A 23,899-nucleotide genomic window follows, 5' to 3' on the forward strand; every position below is an offset into this window, starting at 1 on the left:
TTTTTTCTCTGCTGTGTGTTTCTGATGACAATGGACTTTGGGAAGTGTGCAGACACTCTGCAGGCATGTATCCTAAATAGACATAAAATGATGATGAGAAGGAGGGTGTACCTGGTTAAACATTATAGAAGTTATTTCACTAATTGCTACTCTACATTGTAAGGAAAATTCCTTGCTTGGAATAAACTTTGTGTTCATAATCATTTACTTATCTTTCTTTTTATTTAGCATAAAATAAATTTGGTTCTTACTCTAATCTGGAACCTTGATAACCAACAAGGCTGGTTGTATGTTGTCTTTCTAACTAGTAGAAATATCAGTTAAACCTTCCTTAAATCACATCCCACCTTCTTCAAGTAAACATTAGATAGTATAGGCATTCAACCATGAGACTGATGTTAAAAAACATGACATACACCAGAAAGATTGACCTTAAAACTGATGAGATATTTAAAGGCTGTAATGCCTTTGATGGTAAGTCAACTTCATCAGGATTCAGGGTTGACTTGAGAGATTAACAACAATTGGCTGACTAGCATGTCTTATAAAGTCTCTGATGAAGATAACGCAATTTATTGCCAGAGACACAAAGAGCACCTAGTACACTCTGTAAAGTGGTTGGTGCTAGGAAGGGCATCCAGACAGAAACCATGCCAAAATAGATGACTGGAGCCTGATGCACCTCTCCAATTTATCAGCTCTCGTCAGACTGTCTAACCCATGCCAGCATGGAAAACGGATGTTAAAAGATGATGATGATGATGATTTGTATTACAGACTTCTAGAAGCATTGGATCCTTCCATTTTTTTAGTTATAGATACCATGGTGATTCTCAATGGCAGAAAGAATCATAGAAATTTTATATATTGTTTCTCAAAGATGGCTGACTGAGCTTTTAACATTGATCAGTTCATATTATTGATATTTGACCTATCTTATCTGAAAAAAAAAGTTTGTTTCTTCTGATAAACTACTATCTCAGCATTAACTGTTTCCATCATTCTAAAATTATATAAACTTTGTACTTTTGGCTTCTTTACATAAACTAAAATTCTGCATTCCGATATTTCCTGTTAAATGGAGGTAGAATCACTTCTGTACTGAGCAAAACACCTTGTTGCATTTAGTTTCATCCTTTCTATGTTTTGAGTTCGTAGGCAGGAATTTGTTTTAATAACAAAGTGAAGGAAAACAACTCCCATTATGCAACCAGAATGATCGCAGATATTCTCCAGATATCCAGATTAATTGTTGAAAGTCATCTGTATCCACTTGGTTACTTGGATCCCACATCAGCTGAATGAGAGCATGGCCCAACTGTGATTCAACTGTAGATGTGCGAAGAAAACAATTCTTTTTTTTTTTTTTAAGAGAATTGTGACTGGATAATTGGAATGTCTATAATAATGTAAAGTGCAAACAATCATGGGGGAGGCATAGCAAACCACCTCAAACAACCTCAAAAGCAGGACTTCACCCAAAGAAGGTTATGCTTTCAACTTGGTGGTGGGGTTGGAAGGGTGTTGTCTTTTACAAGCTTCTTCCCACTAACAGCTGGATAAATTAAATGCAGTGATCCCCTAGAAGCATCCAGAACTTGCTTATTGTAAAGGCATTGTCTTTCATCATGACAATGCTAGATCACACACTTTTTTGCAAACACGGCTGACATTACTGGAACTTGGCTGGGAAATTTTGCTTCACCTTCCATATTTGCTCAACTTGCACTTTCAGATTTACACCTATTTCAGTCTCTTTAAAATTTATTGAAAAGGCTGACATTCAGCTCTGAAGAAGATCTTAAAATTCACCTGGAAGAGTTTTACACCAATAAAGAAGAGAAATTCTTTGAGCAATACCCTTCCAGTCACACCAAATTGAAATTTTTCACCAATTAAGAAAGGAAATTCTTTTACCAGTAAAGAAGGTAAATTCTTTGTGGTTTGCCTACAAGATTGCAGAAGATACTGAAACTAAACAGCAATTATATCATTGATTGAATAAATAACGTTATGTTTAAAACTTGTGTCTTATTTTCCTTAAAAAAGTGAACAAATGTTTTGGCCAGCCTAATATATTTTTTATTAAACCAAACTGAAATTGTAATATAAAAGAAAAAGACAAACCTAGTTATATAATAATTTATTTTAAAAGTAGAGCATCAAGGGATACATTCATAATTAAATACTTGCGAGTTTTCAGTTTCGTACATGACTTTGCATGGCAGTGGTTAGAAGTGTCAGGCACACAATCATGAGGTAGTGAGTTTGATTCCCAAACCAGGTTATGTGTTGTGTTTTTGAGCAAAACACTTTATTTCACAATGTTCTTGTTCATTCAGCTGTAGAAATGAGTTGCAATGTTACTGGTGCCAAGCTGTATCAGCCTTTCCCTTGCATAACATCAGTGGCATGGAGAGGGAAGGCTGGTATGCATGTGTGACTGCTGGTCTTCCATAAATAACCTTGTCCGGGCTTGTACCTTAGAGGATAACTTTCTAGGTGCAATCCCATGGTCATTCATGACCAAAGGTGGTCATTTCCTTTGCCTTTTACATGACTTAGGGAAGTGTATAGTTGACTGATTTAGCCCCAGTTCATTCCTTGTACTTATTTTATCAACACCATTGTGAATCAGTGCAGTAGTCTCTATTTGCTTAATCAACCTGCTAGAGATAATAACCAAATCTTCCCTAAATTGTACCCTTCTGTCTTTAAAAAAAAAAAAGGGTAAAGAAATGGACACACAGAATATATCTAAAAAAAATCCCTGGTCATAACCAGTTGGAATGCCTTTCAACATAGTTGCTTAATAAGTGTTAATTTGGGGCTAAGCAACAACAATCTCAATAGGAATAAAGGGTAGAATTTAACCCTTGTGGGACTTGAACTCAGATTGTAGAGGACTGAAAACTAAATATCATTAATGCACAGTTCCAACTCTCTGCTACTTTAGCCACTACACTTCCGTTATTAAATGCCATAAAAACAATGTATTAGAATAGTTGTACTAAATAGGAATATTAAACCCTTTCAATTTCTCTAAATGACTCATTCTTCTTCTTTCTGGGAACTGTTAATGTAGTTAATCTTAAAAAGAAAGGAGCTACTTAAAAGCTGCCACACAGTTCAACAATCTGTTGACCTTTGCTTGTTCTGGCTTTAAGTAGACTAACGATTAATTTCTGTTTTTTGACACTTTTTATAATTGTTAAAAACCTGAGAATTGGCTTTGCTTTTGCTTTGCTTTTTGCTTTTAGTTCCTTATTGTAAAGAAGTCTTTTGAAATCTGTTTCTTATACGTCAGTACACATAGATTTTGATATACATATACGCACACACATAACGATTATTGTAGAAATACACCATGGATTATGAATGTACATGTGTGTGTGTGTGTGTGTGTGTGTGTAGGTATAGATGTGTGGTATGAGGGTTCCTTCTCCAACACAGTTTCAGGTTCATTCCCATTGTGTGGCACCTCGGGGAAGTGTTTTCTTCTATATCCCCAGGCTGACCAAAGCCTTGTAAATAGATTTGGTTGATGAAAACTTAAAGAATCCTATCATTTATATATGTGTGTGTGTATCTGTGTATTACTGTCTCCTCGTCTTGACTTGATGTGATAGCTGTAAACAAGTGTCACTGTCATGCAAGCTGTCTTCTGTTTCTAATCTTCAAAAGAAACATGTCTGGTTATTATTACCTTATTTATTACCTTAGATGGAAACAGGTGAGGTTTGATGAGAGGAAGAGCATTTAATTGTAGAAAACCTCCACAAATTCTGTCTAACCCATGCAAGTATGGAAAGGATGAATGCTGAAGAGTTGATATACATAGTAGCAAAAGAAGGGGCTCGAGAAATCCAAACAAACACCTTAGTCAGTACATCATGCAAAATCCTGGCTAACAGGATGAATAGAAAGGGAAAAAATTATCTAGTGTATTCAAAGGCTGAAAATCCAGGAAATGTTCATCCATCACGGGATATAAAATAATAAACAAAGGAATCGTGTGTATATGTGTATCATCATCATCCCCATTTAACATCCGTTTTCCATGCTGACATGAGTTGGACAGTTTGACAGGAGATGGTAAGGCCAGAGGCTGCACCATGCTCCATTGTCTTTTTTGTTACGGTCTCTACAGTTGAATGTCCTTCTTAATGTCAACCACTTTACAGAGTGTAGTGGGTGCTTTTTGCCTAGCACTATATGTATGGGTATAGTTAAAAGACAAACATTAAATAAATTAAAGGGTCTCTCAACACCTTTCAGTAGAATAACATTTTTAAGAAAATGTTTATAGTTACTTTGAAGTTTCTGTTCTGTATGCTTCATTAGACTGTCTGATGGTAACTTTGAAACTATTCCATGTAAAAATTACATGCACACACACATGCACATATATACACGCGCTGAAGCGAATATGTACAAGTATTGCTGTGAGGTTGAGCTCACCTACTAACGATATGGTTTCAAGTTCAGTCCCACTGTGCAATATCTTAAGCAAGTCTTCTACTATAGTCCCTGACTGCTCAATGCCTTGTAGGTAAATTTTGTAAACAGAAACTGTACAAAGCCCATTATATGAGGGGGTTTCCAAAAGTAACTGGAAACGTCTGTGGGACAAGCCTGTTGTAGTTCAGGCTTCCACCACTAGAAGCCACTTGATGCAACCCTCAGGCATCAGTCTGCTGACCAGTGTTAACTGGTACGATTGTGCTGCCATGTGGTGCATCTTTATTTTGCAGTGCTTCTCTGCTGTTTGTTGATTTTTGCAATGGCTGAAATGAAGGAACAGCATGCTGCTTCCATGAAATTCTGTTTTCTGCTGGAGAAAACAGTAGCTGAAACAGTTGTCATATTTCAAACAGCTTACAAGACCACTGCCATGAGCAAAACACAAGTTTATGAGTGGTTTTCATGCTTTAGAAATGGTCATTTGTCGCTTGAAGAACAACCTTGTTCAGGACAACCATCAACCTCCCAAACAAATGTAAACATCACGAAAATTCATGAACTGATCTTGGAGAACTGTCACTGAACAGTTGAACTTGTTGATATGATTGGTGTGTCCTGGAGCTCCTGCCAACGAATTTTGAGCAAGGAATTGCGAATGAAAAGAGTTGCAGCAAAATTTGTGCCTCGCTTGCTCACAGAAGATCAAGAGCAGTCACAACTGAATGCGTGTCGTGAATTGAAAAAACAGTTGGAAGTTGATCCACACCTTTTTGCAAAGGTCATGACCGATGACGAAAGCTGGTGCTACGGAATTTGCAGATGTGGAAGAGGTGAAGAAAAAATGATGGAAGCGTTAAAAGGCATCATACTCTGTAGTGAACTTACTTATTCTAGTTTGTAAACATTTTATATCTATTATTTACCAACACAGACAGTAATTTCCTTCTTACCCTGCATGTGTAAGTGAAAGCAGGGTATTGTAATCACTCATCTTTGTGTATTTGCAAAATTATTGGAAAATGAACGGATTTTCAACAAATTTGGTTTGATTATCTTCAAGTATACCTAAATACATACATAGATATGCAACTGTGTGTGTGTAGTGATGGATTCAAGGGTTTCATTTATTTATGGGTTGATTTAATTTCATCAGAGTATAGATATCTATAATAGTGATACTTAAAAAAAAAATTCAGCTCTATTAAGAAACATGCGTAAACAACACACTGTAAGCCACACTATGCATCTCTCATCTCATGATTTTCATGTGGTTGCACGAGACTTCCTTTGAGAGTTCTATATACATATCAGGATACCAAATCAGCAACCCAGTGCAACTATCACATTATTCCTCCTCAAAACATTTTGGCTTTTTATATCCTGTTGCAATTCTTGCACTTCACCTCATTTGAAGACTTGATGCAATTTTCATGTTCAATCTTCAACAGCTAGCATTGTCAATAATAGGCTGCTCCACTTCTTCAATGACTCCGGCATTGAGGTCATACCTAACCCAGGGATTTGATATGGTCACACCCATCACTGTTAGGCATCCTTGCAGACTCAGCATGGACCATTGTGTCAGGTGTTGTGCTCAATTCTGGTTCTGGCTCTTGTGTGTTTAGCAGAGCCAGTTGCTCAACTGCCACTAACTGCAGTAGGCAACCCACCTTAATTCATGCAGTATTCTTTCCGACATGTGTTACATATTTTGCCTTGGATGCAACCTTGTACATCCTCACCTATTTCAAAGAATGGGTTTACAGCAACCCTCAATGGTCTTTTCATTAACTTTTCAGCCAGTGATAATTTATAACCACTTGAGGCACTCCAATGGTTGAACAGAATTTTGTTCAAGTATCAGATCATCCCATAAGTTCTGTCCGATTTTACCTTTCTTAAAATTGAATGAAATTTAATAGTATTTTAGAATGTCTAATGGAATTAAAAAATTATTTTTATGCATTTGTGTACATTTAAACTAATTAAATATTATTTTACAGAATAATAGAATTACAATTTCTTTGATTAAAACCCTTTCTAACATGGAAGTATCCAAAGAGCATTTGAGGCACATAATGCTTTAAAAAGGAAACTCTGCAGCCAAAGCAACTCGAAACATACACTCAGTTTATGGGAAAGAATGCTTGATGAATGAAAGAACTTGCAGAAGATGGTTTGCAAAATTCAGAAGTGGAGATTTCAGCCTTGAAGATGAAGATCGAACAGGACGTCCAGTTGAGTTTGATGATGAGCTCCTTGAGGCATTACTTGAAGAAAATCCTGCATTATCAGTCAAAGAATTGGTAATAAAACTCAGTTCAAACCATACAACTGTTCATCATCTTCAACAACTTGGAAAGGTTCCTAAACTTGGAAAATGGGTGCTTCATGAATTGTCCGAAAGCAACCGCAAATTCCGAGTTAACATCTGCTCTTCTCTCCATTCTCACAAACTCATTTCACCCTTTTTGGATAGACTTGTGACTGGTGATGAAACATGGATCTTCTATTGAAATGTTAAACATTGTAAACAGTGGCTTGGTAAAAGGGAAAAAGCTCAACCACAACTGAGAAGGGAACTTCATGGGAAAAGGTTCTTCTCTCTATCTGGTGGGATTGCAGAGGAGTAATTCACTTTGAATTGTTACCACCTAATGCAACAATCAATGCTGAAGTCTACTGTCAGTAATTAGAGAGTTTGAACCATGCTTTGAAGAAAAAAAGACCCACTTTAGTGAATCAGAAAGGAGTGATGTTTCATCAGGACAATGCGCGACCCTACACTGCAAAGATCACATCACAGAAGATCGAAGAGCTTGGTTGGGAAAAAAATTCCTCATCCACCTTATTCTCCCAACCTTGCTCCTTCAGACTACCATTTGTTTTGTAGTTTAAAGAATCATTTGGGGGACATAACTTTTGCAAACCAGTAGGAGGTCGAAACTGACATTTCAGAGTTCTTCGCTTTGAAACCAAAAGAGTTTTACATTGATGGAATTAGAAAGTTTGTAAATAGATGGAAGGAAGTCATAGATAATCAGGGAAAGTTCATTGATGATTAAATTTCAGTTAAATATAACATTTGATCACTTGTTTTCTTTATTCAAAATTCTGACAGAACTTATGGGATGACCTGATAGTTGCCAAAATTCCTTGTTTTTGGATCAAAATGCTTCAGTTCAGCTTTCACAGCAGGTGTCTCGATCTTTCTGCAACCCATTGATGACAACATATTCTTTAACGCAACAGATTCAGGCCCATTGATACTAAAGCTGGGGTCACACCAAAACGAGCAAAGACGTTCAGCAGCTTGCTTTTTACCACTTCAGTCAAGTGATTAGGACACAAGAATGCCTGGATCCATGTTGGATAGGCATCTACAGTTATGAGTATGTTACCAATGTTTAGAACATATACCCAATCCATATGCACACATCAGGGCCCAGAAATAGACCATGAATCATTTGCTTTTACTGTATTTGGCCTAACTCTTTGGTAACGATCACAAGATTTGACAAGCTTCTCTACCAAATGAGTCAATCTAGGCCACCTAACACAGTCATGCCTTCTTAATTGTTTGTTGAATGCCCTTCCGTGTGTCGTGCATTTTAGCTAATACTGCAGCTCTATAAGGTGCTGGAATAAACTGATGATTTTTACAATATATTAAGCCATTTTCACATGTTAGAAAATCCTTCTCTTTAACAAATACATGTTCCAGATTCAAGACCAATCTCCAATTTTGCTGTAAAATTCTTTCTCTTATTTTGTGATATAAAGCCTTTGCATTTAGATGTTTTTGGATGCCTTCCATCATTATGTCCTGCCATGCATTGTCGCATTTGTCTAAATGTGAAGCAAAGAAAATTATATCACTGTCGTTATTCTTATTATACCTCAACTGAGAGAGGGCATCAGTGTGTGGAGTACCCAGAACATGCTAAACGACAAAATCATACTGTGATAGGATCAAACTCCACCTGGCTATTTTTTGTCAAGCATGTCAAGATACATCTAAATCCTTTGCAAACAGGCTTTTTAAAGGCTGATGATCTGTTTCCAGACAAAACTGCTTTCCTAGAAGGAAATACCAGTCTATCTACGCACCATATCACTGCATAGGCCTCTCTCTCTATGTTCGACCTTTTATATTGTACCTGGCTAAAAGTGTGACTTATGAATGCTACTGGATGTCCTTTCTGGGATAACACCTCAGCTACTGCAATCAAAGATGCATCTACAGTGAGAGTACTCATCTTTTCCATTGAGTATGGTTGCAAAACTGGAGCCTCCAAAAGATGAGTGATAAGCATATGGATACCCCATTTAAATTCTTTAGATCTAGCTGATAAGAGTGGTTCTACTTTTTCAGCATACACTGAGACAAATCTACTGTAGTAATTTGTCAGACCCAATATTTTGTCAATATCTTCCTTCTTATATGTCCTTTAGTGTTGCTACCAGTTCCTGAAATGGAGAAATGCCCTCTTCAGATATGTTCATTCCCAGGAAGGTCAAATTTCTTCTTCTGGAGGACTTTTCTTTATTAATGGAGAACTGCGCCTTGGTTAGCCTTGCAACTACTGCATTTTCTCTGCTTGTCAATTTTGCTTCGCTACTAGCATAGATGAGAATATCATCTTGGTATACCCTGACTCCTTCAATCCCTTTTAGTAGAGTTTCCATGCAGTTCTGAAATATGTCACTCGAATTCTTAAGTCCCTTTTGAAGTCTGTTGACCAGGTAGAGACTATTGGTTGTATTAATAGCACAAATATGCCTTGCTTCCTCCGCTAAAGGTATTTGCCAATACACATGCCTTAAATTGAGAGTGGAGAAAAATTTTGCACTTGACATACCAGAAAAGAAAAGGTGTCAATATGTGCATTTAAATGAGCATTTTAATTGACACACATGCAATGAGATACATTTTTTTTTTTTTTCCTAGCCATATCACAGGTGAAGCACATCTGACTCCAGAGTAACTGGACAGTGCGATGATACCTATCATTTCAACCTCTTCAATTCATCTTTAACCTCTTTTTCCAAATGTACTGGAATGCACCTCATCACACTATATCTCTGAACTCATCACGCATCAGAGCAGTTAACTCAGGCCACAAAACCTTTAACCTCTGAAAACACATCCATGTTCAAATTGAAACCGAATGAGTTGCCTTTAATATCTTTTCCAGTCAGCCCAAAAGAGTATGGATTGTCTACCACAATAAATTTTCATGACTCATTGGTGTTGTTGAGATTAAATGTCACTTGGATAGATCCAACAACCTTCAGATCTGAACCATCAACGGTGGTTAATCTACTGTGGCATGATTCAGTTGGGATACCTAACTATGAAGCAAATATAACGGGACTATAGAACAAGCTGCCCCAGTATCCACTTTCATATCTATGCTTCTGTTATTTATAAAGCACTTGTCAAAAACCCACGTTATCTCTACTCTCATTGTTGTTTAGCAATAAACTGTTTACAGATCCAGTCTTACTCAGAGATACATTTATGTTGTCCATATGGCAATAGTTTCTAGATTGGCAAAATCTTGCAAAATACCCTATTTTGCCACATTTATTACAGTTTTTCCCATATGTTGGACATGCATGAGCTTTGTGTGTACACCCACAATTTCAACATTTCACTACATCATCACTGCTACTTGGGGTATTCTTGTTAACATTAAAATTTGTTATTGTTTGTTGACTACTCGCATACAGTGTTTCCAATTCTATAGTGGATGTGAGAGCAGCTATTTCAGTGTATTTTATATTAGAATGACACCGTAACTGATCCAAAATGCCACCAGGTAGAAAGAAATGTTGGTCTCTTTTTAACATCTTCAATGTCATCGCATTCAATTTTTGCTTCAAACTGTATCAACCAGGCATTAGCTTCTTCCAAATTGCTCAAGTTTGAATGTATTCTGGTTGTCGTCCTCGCCGCCAAGTTTTGTGTTTCACTCTTTTAGGACATATGTTAAATGTTTGTAACTGTAACAGTAACACTCCTTTTATGGCTGCCAGCTTTCTTTGAGAGTTCTATATACATATCAGGATGCCAAATCAGTAACCCAATGCAACTATCACTAGATTCTTTTGATTCTGCTGTTTCACTCTATGTCTTGATCTGTTTGTTCTCTTTCAGACTCATTTGCTACAATGGATGGAAATCACTGTATCAGAGCCAGAAAAAAGGACCATACCATCCATGAAAATGCAAGATACATATATTGTGTACCTTGTTGAAACAAGGTAAAGTATTAGGTTTTTTTTTTCTCTTTTCGTTTTTAGCTAACACTACCTATTATTACACACAGATTTCTTTGAACTAATATCCTCATCTCGGTTTGTTATTGTCATTGTTTTGGCTATTCTACCCTCTGATCTTCTTCAGGTATCTGTCATGCTACTCAGAATTTCAGATTGAACTCTTTATACAAATCACTCGGGTAGATTGTTCTCATTTCATTGTCTATGTCCAGTATTCTCTGGTATTAGTTATTTTAATGCATGTGATACCACTTAATTGTTTCACTGAAACCAGTGGGCATTGAACTCAAGCCTACCACTTGAACTGCAACACTTAATACTTAAGCAATGCTCATTATATATATTATTAAAATACAAAATCTATATATAATTGTTCATAATAGTGCTGGTGTGGTAGGATAAAAATGTGGCTTAATTGACTTGTAAGAATCTTTTTTTTTTCAGTTTTCTTTTCTTTTGTTACACTTTGTGAAGTTAGTGTAGAACTTCCACTTAAATGATCTTAACTTAGCCTTTTTCAGATTAACTATAAGACTCATGATCATCATTTTATGTTTGTTTTTCCATCTTAGTATGAGTTGGACAGGTCTTTGTATGGGAAGAGTGATGGAGGAGAGCCAGTGATAGAGGAGAGCATAACTGACGAGATAATAGGAAGAGAGAGAGAGTAAGATAAATTGCTACATAATGGCTGTTGGTAACAAGATTGAATAGAAACAGCATGATTGAAGGAAGAGGGAGTGAGAAAAGAAAGTCAGCATGATGGAAGCATGAGTACTGGAGATAAGAGAGATTGGTGGATTCAGCAATGTATGATTGAAGAGGGAATAAGTTGAGAGAGTAATGAATAGCAATGAAAATGGGTGATGGCAAGAGAGTGTGAACGATTAATATCAGGAGTAATGAGAGAGAGAGAGAGAGTGTCATGGTTAGCAATAAAGTTGGTGCCTTTGAAACCAGCACCTGCGTTGCTAATTAAATCACCCAGATAACAAATGCTATCAACTACTTGTAGAGAGCCTTCCAAACATTTGAAGGAATTTCTTTCATGTGTTCTTTAGCTGCTAATTACTTCCGGACACATATTAGTGTCCCTTCCTTCTCAACTGCCTGTGATTTCACTACACCACTTGTGCATCTACAATTTACAGAGGAAACACCATATGAAATAATTCCTACCTACTCCATTTCTGCATATCAAATATGTCCATTTTTCTGCTAGCTGTACAGCCCTGCCTTCCCTCCTGCTAACTAGGACTCATCTTCTTTATGTTTACTTTAGGGCTTCTCATTTCTAGGTATGGTTTCCAAGTTTGAGCAGTTTACCTATGAGAACTAGATCACCAAGTTCCCATTGACAACCAGTCTTAACCTTCTGTTTTGGTTTGGAGCTGAGAACTGAGTCCTGATATAAATAAATCTGCATTCTCAATTTCTTGATGAATTCAATGTTAACAGTCACCTTGCTGACAGCACTTTCGTACATGGTTTGCATGGCTAAACCAAGTCATTTATTTATCCCTAGTTTTCTTCATGACCACTAGACTGTACATCATGAAACCCTGTCAAAACTACTTTTCCTAGTAGGCAAAGCTCGGTAGAATGGTTTACTTGTTAAGTTTTTCCTGCATTTGCCTCAGTAGGAAAAGGACCACAATGATATCCTGTCCTGCCATAAATCTGAAGTACATCTCTTCTAGGTTAATTCTCTTCCTAATTTTCATCATCTGGTCAATCAACTCTCTCTCTCTCTCGCTATATATATATATATATATATATATATATATATCCCCCTCTCTCTCTAGTATCTTCTTCACCATTGTAGCAGTTGATAATGATGCTGCTTCACCAGTTACTGGGTATGATATGTTTCTAATTAACTGCTTGTGATTAAAGTATGACCAGCTTTGCCATATGTTTTAAGAATCTCAGCAAATATTCCTGGTGGTCTAACTGCCTTCCCTGCTTTCATATCCTCATTCATACTTTTGACCAAATGGTTCACAACTTCAATGGCTAGTCCCTCTTTGTTCTATTTTGAGTAGGCCATCTCTTTCATGCATTCTTGTCATTTAACAATTTTTAGGAGTAGCCTTTCTCTATCTTCCTTTTTAGTTTCAGTGAAGTCAGGTGTATCTATCATTCCAAACAAACTTCTCCCTTATGATGTCTCAGCTATTCCTTATGCACTGCCTTCCAATCAGAGATCCTTGTACTCTCATTGCAGCACATGTGCAAACTTTTTGGCTAATGAAATTAATTGATATTCTCTTGAACTTTGCAGAGTTACTGACCCTGAAATGAAAGGTTTTGGTGATGGGGCAACTTCAGTGTGGAGGCGTTACAGCGAATTTGAATTGATCAGGAATTATCTAGAAGCAATTTACCCACAAGTTGTAGTCCCACCTTTACCAGAAAAAAAGGTTTGTAGCTCAGATATTGTTTCTCATGGTAAATTTTTCAATATGAATTCATCATAAACATGATGGTGTTGTTTAGCCTTATTCGGCTCTGATTATACAGACCTGTGATCAAAGATGTTCCAAATTGAGCACTCCAACATGTTTCCTGGACTACATTATCCAATGTGAACTTTCTTGTCTTTTTTTTAAGCTGGTGAAGTGTAATTTAACAAAGATTCCATTGTTGTTTCTAGCAAGTCAAGGAATTATCCACAGCAGTGATGATGAACTTAAGACACTTGTTGACAGTGGCACATTACAAGTGTTTAGGTTTCACATGTACTTTGCCACAAAAAAAAAGAAAAGAAAAAAAGAACTTTTCTGCAATATACTGTTATGAAAAAAGCTTATCTATAAGAATATATTTACTTAAAACTAAAATATATGTAGACCTGTAAGTAGTAATATAATACCAGGAGTATTAAAGAAATTACTTCAAAATGGCAAACTAAGTGTTACCTTTGTTGATTCAAACTAATATTTCTGTCATTGACACCTGCTAAATATTGAATATTACTTCATCTTTTTCCTTTTAGGCAACATTTCTCTGGCAGAATGCACCATCTGATAAATTCAACTTGGAATTTATTGAAAGGAGAAGAGCAGCTCTAGAGGTTGGTGGATTTAAATCCTTTCTCTCAAAATAATTGGTTCTATTTTAGCTCTCCCATTTGGAGCTAACAATGTCAATTTTTACTAGTTTAGATTATTGATTTGAGGAAATAATAATAAATCAGTGTTTGCTATATTTTATACCAAAATAATCCATCATGTTACCTACAAATACATGGCCTCATGATTGCTGCTGGCCACCCACAGCAATTACACACACATCTCCAAAAATTGTCTCAACAAATCTGTGTTTCCTATTCAGCTCTTACTGTTATTATACAAGATTCAACTATATTCCACACTGGGGTACTCTTCATGTATCTGAGACAGTACACCCACCAATGTCATTCTAAACTAAACACCCCAAACGACAAAGCTTTTGGTAGACAAACTTTCATTCATCAACAATTTCAAACTCTCTCTCTCTCTCTTTCACATTCACATTTGTTTTGCATTAATCACGAAGCTGGGGGAGTTTAAATTAAGCATTAATTACATTCAACTTACCCAGCCATTTTAATCTACATACTTGAAAGACTATGGAAATATTCAATTTTCTTAATTCAAACCCTAGCTATATGATCATACATCTCTATCTAGCAAATTGTTTTATGCTTTAGATAGTGCAACTTACTTATAAAAACTCTTTCTTGACTTATTACATTTTTTAATTAATTGTGTGTGTGTGAGCTAGTAGTTATTTTTTAATTAAAAGGACAACTTCCAATGTAATTTTCAGCTACATTTATGCAATAACACTTTGATAATGCATTTCTAGATTAGCATAATTCAGTTATATTTGCTATTTCAGATTTTTCTACTACGTTGTTCATCGCATCCAACTCTCTGTGCTGATAAAGTGTTTGTTAGCTTTCTTCGACAGGTAAAATATTTAAATTCTTTTTTAAAATTTGTTATGGAGAAGGATTTTTTTATAAACAATTTTTCTTTATTTATATATCATTATTCATGTCTCAAATCACTAAACATTTCATAGCATTGTTATTATATTTTTTCTTATTCCTTTCAGGATTCTGGATGGAAGGAGCTAGCTTATGCAACTGAGTTTCAAAGCAAGGTGAAAATAAATTCTTTAACATAATATTTCTAATTATGTAATTTTTGCTGTTGATTTGTCAAATACCAAGTCATGTCCATAGCATCCTTACTTTTTGTAAAGTGATACATGAAAATAAAAATATATATCTGTATGTCTTATCATAAGAAAAAGGTAAATCCTCATTCTTTTTATCATCTATCTTCTATGCTGGCATAGGTTAGCCAGTTTGATAGGATTTGATGGGTCTGAGGACTACATTGTACTCCAATGTCTGTTCTGTTTTGACATGATGTCTATGAGTCGATACCTCACCTAATGCCAACCACTTTACAGAGTATTCTGGAGGCGTTTTCCATGGCACCAGTGTAGTGAGATTACTATGTAGCTCACATGGCTAAGATCTCCTTTCACTGATTGTTATTACCTGAGAGAGGGAGACAGCTTTATCATCATCATCATCATCATCGTTTAACGTCCGCTTTCCATGCTAGCATGGGTTGGACGATTTGACTGAGGACTGGTGAAACCGGATGGCAACACCAGGCTCCAGTCTGATTTGGCAGAGTTTCTACAGCTGGATGCCCTTCCTAACGCCAACCACTCAGAGAGTGTAGTGGGTGCTTTTACGTGTCACCCGCACGAAAACGGCCACGCTCGAAATGGTGTCTTTTATGTGCCACCCGCACAAGCCAGTCCAGGGGCACTGGCAACGATCTCGCTCGAAAATCCTACAGGAGCCAGTCAGGCGGTACTGGCAACGGCCACGCTCAAAATGGTGCATCTAATGTGCCACCCGCACAAGAACCAGTCCAGGGGCACTGGCAACGATCTTACTTGGCTTGCCGGGTCTTCTCACGCACAGCCCATTTCCAAAGGTCTCGGTCCGTAGTCATCGCCTCGGTGAGGCCCAATGTACGAAGGTCTTGCCTCACCACCTCAGCCCAGGTCTTCCTGGGCCTACCTCTTCCACGGGTTCCCTCAACTGTTAGGGTGTGGCACTTTTTCACGCAGCTATCCTCCTCCATTCTCACCACATGTCCATACCAGCGCAATCGTCTCTCTTGCACGCCACAACTGAGGTGATAAGAGGTTTTAAGTTATGAAAGAAGGGGTCAGAACAGGTTTCCTGTTGTAGAGGAGATACATGTCTCCTTGCATTATATAAGAGTGGATGAGAGTACTTGGGGTGGAGCTGAAAAAAGAGAGAAAGATGTTAGATATTGCAGAAGCAGCCTTATAATGACATTGGGAGGTGCATTTCCCAATGTCGTTAATCTTCACTATGAAGGTGATAGGTCCAGTGACTAGCATGACCCAGCACATCTAATACTTCATCTCAGTTGTAGGTGGCTACTTGAAATCCAGTATATTGGAAACCACCTAAAAGTTGATTACCATAGCTTGTTTTTCTCTCAGTGTACTCGTTGATCTTTTGTCTTCTTGGATTTACCTGCAAAACAGCAGACAAGTCACCCATACAATGTTTAAGGAACCCTAACTACCCTTCTCTTAGACAGATGTTGTGACAAAATGTGGGGATCTATAACTCCTAAGGTGGTCTTACAGTGCTCTTGTTCACTATCTCAGGTAGTTCTATATAACCCACATTATTACTAGTTATTTAGTCTCTGCACTGGGTTCATCCATCCTTTGGGCAGATTTTGATTTTGTCCTGCTGAGTTTCCCGTAGTGCTCCTCACCTGGCATTAGTGCCAATTTAGCTGCTGAGAACCTGACTGTGTACCAAGTTGTACTGTGTTACATATTATCAGTTGGCACTCAAAGTAAATTAACACTTATGATCATCATTTTGGCATTCACTTTTCCATACTTGCTTGAGTGAGACAGAATCTATTCACAAGGCTTTGGTCAGCCTGGCACTGTTGCAGAAGATACTTACCTAAGGTGCCATGCAGTGAGACAGCTGAAAACTACATAGTAGAAAGTGAGCTTCATATAGCCATACTTGCCCCTCATATAAAAATACAAAACTGTACTACACACACACACACACACACACACACACACACACACACACACACACACACACACACACACACACACACATGTATGTATTGATAAACCAGATTATTTCCTCATCTGAGGGTTTTGTATGGTGGAGACTAACTATATCCACATAGTTTCAGACTCACTGATGAGTACATCTACTACACAAAACCTTTATGCATGAGCATACAATCCAGTTTAGACACTTAACTATAACAAGATTCACACACTTCTAACAGAGTTGTGGATTGAGCAGCAATCTACATTTTCTATGACAATTTAAACAATCAAATGCTATTGTGTTTCTGTGTTTAATCAAACAGCAAAGTGGTTACCAGTTCATGTTCTCATTGTCACTATATTTTTTGTGTCTATGACACTTTACTCACATTGAATTTGGAGAAAGAAGGGATGAATTATTCAACTATTGACTTCTGGCAAAATGGTTCTCTTCCTTACAACAGAAATAAACAACCAATAGACCAATAATTTAATATACTGACACCCAAGAATTCTGTGAAAAGGAAAGACAAAAGAATCATCTAAACATACCTACAAGCATACATATGGAAACACATGGCTTAGTGGTTAGGGTGTAGGACGTATGATCATAAGATTGTGGTTTTGATTCCTGAGCCTGTTCTTGAATTATGACATGAAAACAGGGCCTTCTGCTATGACAATTCAGTATGAACCAATGAGAAATATTTTATTGCTTGCTCAACCTACTAGATATAGCAGATCATTTTGTCTTAAATGAAGATGATGTAGTTCTTGATATACCCTGTCTGAACAAAAATAGACAGAATGGCCAAGGCTGGTATGCTTATGGTCATAGATATTCTTAATGAAAACTGACCTGAGGTTAAACAACAACAATTTACTAGGATTACTAGACTAACCACCGCTATCACTATCCCATATGACCATTCTTATTAGTGTATGTTTGTAGGTATGTTTAGATGATTCTGTTAGCTCTGCTCTTCACAGAATTCTTGGGTATCAGTGTATTAAATTACTGATTTATTGGTTGTTTATTTCTATTCTAAGAAAGAGAATCATTTTGCCAGAAGTCAATAGTATTCAATATTCCTTTGTTAGTGTAGTGAATCTGAATTTGAAGGAATTAAATATATCATATTACCTTCATGCATTTATTTAATTCAACTTGGTTGAATCCCTTCAGTACAGAGCCACTAAAGCAATTTAAATGCTTTGACAGTAGTTTTCTCAGACTTGTACACATTATAGATACCAGTTATATTAAACGCTTTGACAGTACTGTTTTCTTCATATACTTATATATGTCATTGCAGATATCAAATTTTAAATGCTTTGTTAGTACAGTTCTCATACATTTATATGCATAATTGTAGTTGCATTTAGATATTAATCCTTCACTTGTGTTATATTTTCAGGCTGAATCTAGAATTAAAAGTCTTAGTGCTGCCTTTCGACTTAAAAGACCAGACCGGTAAGTTGTCTTGTAAATAAGAGCTTATGAAGGAGCCTCTATGTGGTCGTTCAGCTTACTAGAATTAAGAACTGTATCTCCTTCAAATTACATCTGATCATCTAGAAAAGGGAGGGATATGTTGGATACTGTAATCATTGATATGCACTGCCCAGAAGAAATATAGGATGGGCTTGCCAAGGCAGAAATGCCTTTGATCGTAGATCAAACAAATTAGTAAAGAGCCACAATGGTGTTTTCTATAGACCTCAAAAAGCACACATGAAATTTCTTCGAAATAACCAATTGTGTATGTTTCTCATTAATTTTTTCTAAAATAAATATATTGTGTTGTTGTAATAACCAAAGTAAATTCCATTTTGTTACTTAAATATATTTGTTGTAAGACAGCGAACTGGCAGAAACGTTAGCACGCCAGGCAAAATGCTTTTAGCAGTATTTCGTCTGTCTTTATGTTCTGAGTTCAAATTCTGCCGAGGTTGACTTTGCCCTTCATCCTTTTGGGGGTCAATAAGTTAAGTACCAGTTGCATACTGGGTCGATCTAATTGACTGGCCCTCTCCCCCCGAATTTCAGGCCTTGTGCCTAGAGTAGAAAGGATAAATATTTTTGCTGTAGTCGGCAGGTCGTCTTATGTGTGTCTTGATGTAGCTAATCTGTGATCAAGACATTCAGTATGTAGTCATCCCACTTACATTATTAAAATATCCTGTTTTTTAAACAATTTGGTGAGTTGATGAAGATTTGGCTGCTCTTTCTTGCAAGGAGGATGACCATGTAAAGGCTTTTCCATTGGTAAATCACTATCATCATCATCAACATGTAACGTCCGTGTTCCATGCTGGCATAGGTTGGATGACTCAACAGAAACTGGCAAGACCTGGAGCTGCACCAGGTTCCATAGTCTGCTTTGGCTTGATTTCTACAGCAGGATGCCCTTCCTAATACCAACTACTTTACAAAGTGTTTTGGGTGCTTTTCACGTGATGCCATCACCAAAGCTTCTTACATAACACTTTGGTTTTAGGATATCAATTCTGTTGTGGTGGGCAGGTCTTCTTGAGAGTATAGTACTGCACCACATATCTTGGTCCTCTGTCATTAAGATGACAGAGGAAACAAAATATCTTGTCAGTAAAGAGAGGTGGAACTGATTTAGACAGCATGATAATGGACTAAATTTCTTACAGTATTTATCTTTTATCTTTCCCTGTTCTAAGTTCAAAATCTCGTCTGGGGTCTGCTTTGTCTTTTGTCCACTCTGGGGTTGATAAAATGAGTAGAACACTATGCACTAAGATCAGTTCAAATGAGTATATATAACTTTTGCCCACAAATTTTGTCATTTAGATAAATCTTGTGTCAGAGTAATCAGTACCTTACAAGAAATAAGCCTCAGATATGTTATAGACAACACATTGACTCTATGCCACTTCATTATCATTTTCACACCTTTTCTCTCTCATGCTGACATGAGTCAGATGAGACTTTTGAAGGCAGTATTCAGCAACTAGATGCCTTTCCTGATGCCAAGTTTTACCTGTTCTTTAGCAAAGTATGTCTATTCCACTGGCCTTTAAATGTCAAAAACTACTGGCCGTTTGAACATATTCTTTATAATCTTCATCTATAGACAAGTAGAGACAGTGAAAAGACAATTTCACTTACATGGCATACATGTTTGCTTGCATGTGTACATACACACGCGCGCGCGCACACACACACACACACATAGAGGCTGCCATACAGTTTCTGTCTAGCAAATTTTACTCACAGAGTATTAGTCAACTTCAAACATTAGTCAAACACAAATACCCAAAGTCCTTGGCACTGGATTGAAGCCAACTCGATGCAGTTGCAAAGCAAAGTTCTTATCACACAGTCATGCCAGCACCTTTCTAGTATGTTATTTTCTCTCTCTACGTTCTCATTTAAAGTTGTGCTGCACTCAACTTTGCTGTTTATGTCTTAAAGAAGTTAAGAAAAATAATACCATTCTAGTTACAATTGGTTTTATCTTTTTTCCTAGCAAAAATTGATTTTTGTACAGTTGAGGGAGTTCAGAGAGTTTGTTTATTGTTTTCCTTTTATTTTGTTTACAGACAATTTGAAGAGCTTAAAAACTACAGTAATGAACTTCAGTCCATTATTTCAACAATACTGAAAATCAGAGCAGTAAGTGTTATAATATGCTTTTCAGGTTTGTGGTTATTTTTAGCTTAAAATAAAATCAAATTTATACCTTGAAAACAATTTTTACCTCAATAGCAGTTTTACATCCATTTTCCCAACATAATATCATGAATTAGATGGGGTTTTTTCCCCCCTATTTAGACATCTGTGTTTATCTGCAACAAATGCCTGTACATTTAGATATCCCTCCTATTGCAAATAATCACTCATCTTTGAATTATGAGCAGCTAGGAAAAGAACGATAACTATTAGTGAGATTTTAAACTTGTTGCCTTATGGTGGTCAATAGTTCAAGCAGATTATTGCTATCATTTTGATGATAATATGCACGTCTGAGTTCTATTGTATTTTATTTGTTCAATCAACCTTCAACATAGTTGGACAACCAATCCCAACCAATTAGGATTCACAGTATGTGTTGTACATATTGATCCTTTTAATTGCTGAATACAAAACATGGCTTGCAAGACTTCCATTTGGGTTAATTTCTCCTGCATCACCATCTTGCCCTTGTATGCCAATCCATCATAAGGTTACCTATTTACAGCTTAGAGGACTGGAGCAACATGAAATGAAGTGTTTTCCTCAAGAACACAATGGACAGCCAGTCTGGGAATCGAAACTATGACTTTGTGATCATGAGTGTAACATCTTACCACTAAACCATGCACCTTTATTCTTCAGATTCTTTAGTTAATCTGAAAATGAAAAGCTATACCCATAGCTTTTTAAGGTATTTATAGACCACAGGATGAGATTCACTGGTCAAGGTTAATAATATTCATAATGTTCAATCTGATTTTTTGTATGTTTCATGAAAAACTCAGAATTGTTGTTTGATCCAGGAAATTGTTGATCTGGAGAGAAAAGATCAAGAAAGATATCTAATGGGAAGTGAGATAAAGTGGGAGGAAATGACAAAAGAGAAACTAAAATATCCACATTGAAAGAACAGTGATGAGAAACAGTGACATAAGCCTTATATAGAGAGTTGTTGTGGTTCTTTAATATCACAACATACTTATGTTACAAATGTAAAATGACAGCTATCAGCTTTAAATCTGGAATGTAGAACCTATGTTAATTAACTTTCACAATGATTGAATGTTAATAATGATTTCTACAAAATTAAAAACACCAATTCAATCATTGTTTTTTGTTTGATTTTTTTTTTTAATTTATTTAATCCAGCAACTTGCCAACCAGCCTTAGAGCATCCACAAAATTCATGCTAATTATGCCAGAATCTTGAGTATAGAACCTGTGTTAACTAAATTCTATAATAATTCCATATTAAAAGATAATGGTTTCCACAAAACTGAAAACACTAATCTAATAATATCTTGTTTTAATTGTTATATATTTTTTTTTAATTCAGAAACTTGCTGACCGGCTTTATGGTATTCACAAAATTCATGCTAATTATGCCAGAGTCTATGCTGAATGGAGTTCTTTAGAGAAAGAGATGAGTGAAGGCTTGAAGGGATCTGGACATTATATGGATGTGTAAGTTACTATTGCTTGACATTTGTTCATGTGTGACTTTGCCAGTGTCTACATTCTATATAAAGGTATGGAATATATTCTCTGGATATTTATTGGCTACATGAGCTCCTGTGTTCTGAGGTACATTATGGACATGAGAAATACAGTCTCAGGACATGAAGAAATTTGTTTGATAGTATTTCAGGACACAATCAAAGAGAGAAACCTATTGCCCGTGCATTACATAATTTTGCAAATATCAAACATAGCCTAAATTTTATAACAGGATGGGATCTATTTATGAATCTTTTGCAATGTTTACCATTAGCTAAAGTAAATATGTAATATTATAGGGAGGTATTGATGTTTAACTTAAGTCATCCCTGATGGTGTTCCAGATGTGAACATCCTATAGTTTTGTATATCTAGAAATACATTATCCAATGTGTCCTTCTCTTTTTTAAGGCAGTTTAATGATGTAAAGGAGGTTTTAAATTATTTCTAGCAGGTCAAGTGATCACATATCTCCTACTATAATAAGTACTTAGTTTGTTTCTGAATATATTTGTGTATGCTGGTTTAATCCATCACTCAATTTAACATTACCATGTGACCCTTGGATGGTCTTAGCAAAGTCCTCTCTATTCCTACCAGTTTCAGAAACTCTGCAAAATATCGTAGGGCATTGCCTTTCCTCTCCTGACTTAGCCATTAAAGTGAAATGTGTGTGTGTGGATACAACTAGGCAAATTGAAATGCCCACATGTAAGCTGTAAATTCTTCATTAAATGCTTCTCATACTATAGCAGTTAGAAATAGCAACCAAATCTACTACTGTTGGAATAAAGATGGGACACATTAGTTAATGTAGTCCTATGTATTCCTAAAAAGATGGGATGGTCAAGGTAAAAATGCTTTTGATATAGGTTTGTTCAGATTTGATCTGAAGTCTAAACAGCCACAGCTTTCTTACTCCCCCACCTTCTTCACATTTACCTGATGACACTGTTACATCACACATAATATACATTGAAAAATCATAAGCAATCCCCCACAATAATCTATAAATTAGCAAAGAAATAATCAAGAATCCTCAACATTTATTAAAAATAATAATTGTTGTTTTTGCTTTTCGCTGTTACTCTCTCATTTAGTTTTGCTAATTCTGTTGATGCAATCTTGGAGGAGGAAGAACAATATGCAGACCAACTCAAAGAGTACTTGGCATTTGCTGATTCTTTAAGGTAAGTTTTCCAAGTAAAGAAAACTTTATTTGAAAACAAGAAAAGACATTTTACTATTTCTGTTATTTTATTTCCTTCTGCTCTGAGTTTAGGTAATTAAGTGTCATTAGTATGCTCTCTAATTGTGATATATCTACTCTTTTACTTAATTGCTTCAATCATTTGACTGCGGCAATGCTGGAGCACTGCTAAGTTATGGGGATGTAAACAGACCAGCATCGGTTGTCAAGCGATGTTGGGGGCACAAACACAGACACACAAACATATACACACACATACATATATACGACAGGCTTCTTTCAGTTTCCGTCTACCAAATTCACTCACAAGGCTTTGGTCGGCCCGAGGCTATAGTAGAAGACACTTGCATAATGTGCCACGCAGTGGGAATGAACCCGGAACCATGTGGTTGGTAAGCAAGCTACTTACCACACAGCCACTCCTGCGCCTATATCTGATGATATACTTCTTAATTGTAATATAAAGGGTAAAGACCACCTTTGGTCATGAATGATCATGGGATTACACTTAGAAAGTTCTCCTCTGAGGCACACATTTGGGCAAGGTTGCTTATGGAAGACCAGCAGTTGCCCATGCATACCAGCCTCCC

At 36.5% G+C, this 23,899-nt stretch overlaps 1 protein-coding gene across 1 annotated transcript in view; it reads left to right on the forward strand.

Annotated features, from left to right (window-relative positions):
• Window positions 1-23,899, forward strand: part of LOC106879918 (sorting nexin-4) — a 36,534-nt gene that overhangs the window by 3,583 nt on the left and 9,052 nt on the right. The window contains exons 2-10 of the mRNA XM_014929669.3: window positions 10,628-10,734; window positions 13,037-13,175; window positions 13,751-13,828; window positions 14,638-14,709; window positions 14,857-14,904; window positions 18,312-18,367; window positions 20,470-20,542; window positions 21,939-22,066; window positions 23,200-23,289. Coding sequence (XP_014785155.1) covers window positions 10,628-10,734; window positions 13,037-13,175; window positions 13,751-13,828; window positions 14,638-14,709; window positions 14,857-14,904; window positions 18,312-18,367; window positions 20,470-20,542; window positions 21,939-22,066; window positions 23,200-23,289 — 791 coding nt within the window. The remainder of the gene's footprint in view (window positions 1-10,627; window positions 10,735-13,036; window positions 13,176-13,750; window positions 13,829-14,637; window positions 14,710-14,856; window positions 14,905-18,311; window positions 18,368-20,469; window positions 20,543-21,938; window positions 22,067-23,199; window positions 23,290-23,899) is intronic.

The sequence above is a fragment of the Octopus bimaculoides genome, chromosome 4 (genome assembly GCF_046866305.1).
Source record: "Octopus bimaculoides isolate indiv1 chromosome 4, ASM4686630v1, whole genome shotgun sequence".
NCBI lineage: Eukaryota > Metazoa > Mollusca > Cephalopoda > Octopoda > Octopodidae > Octopus > Octopus bimaculoides.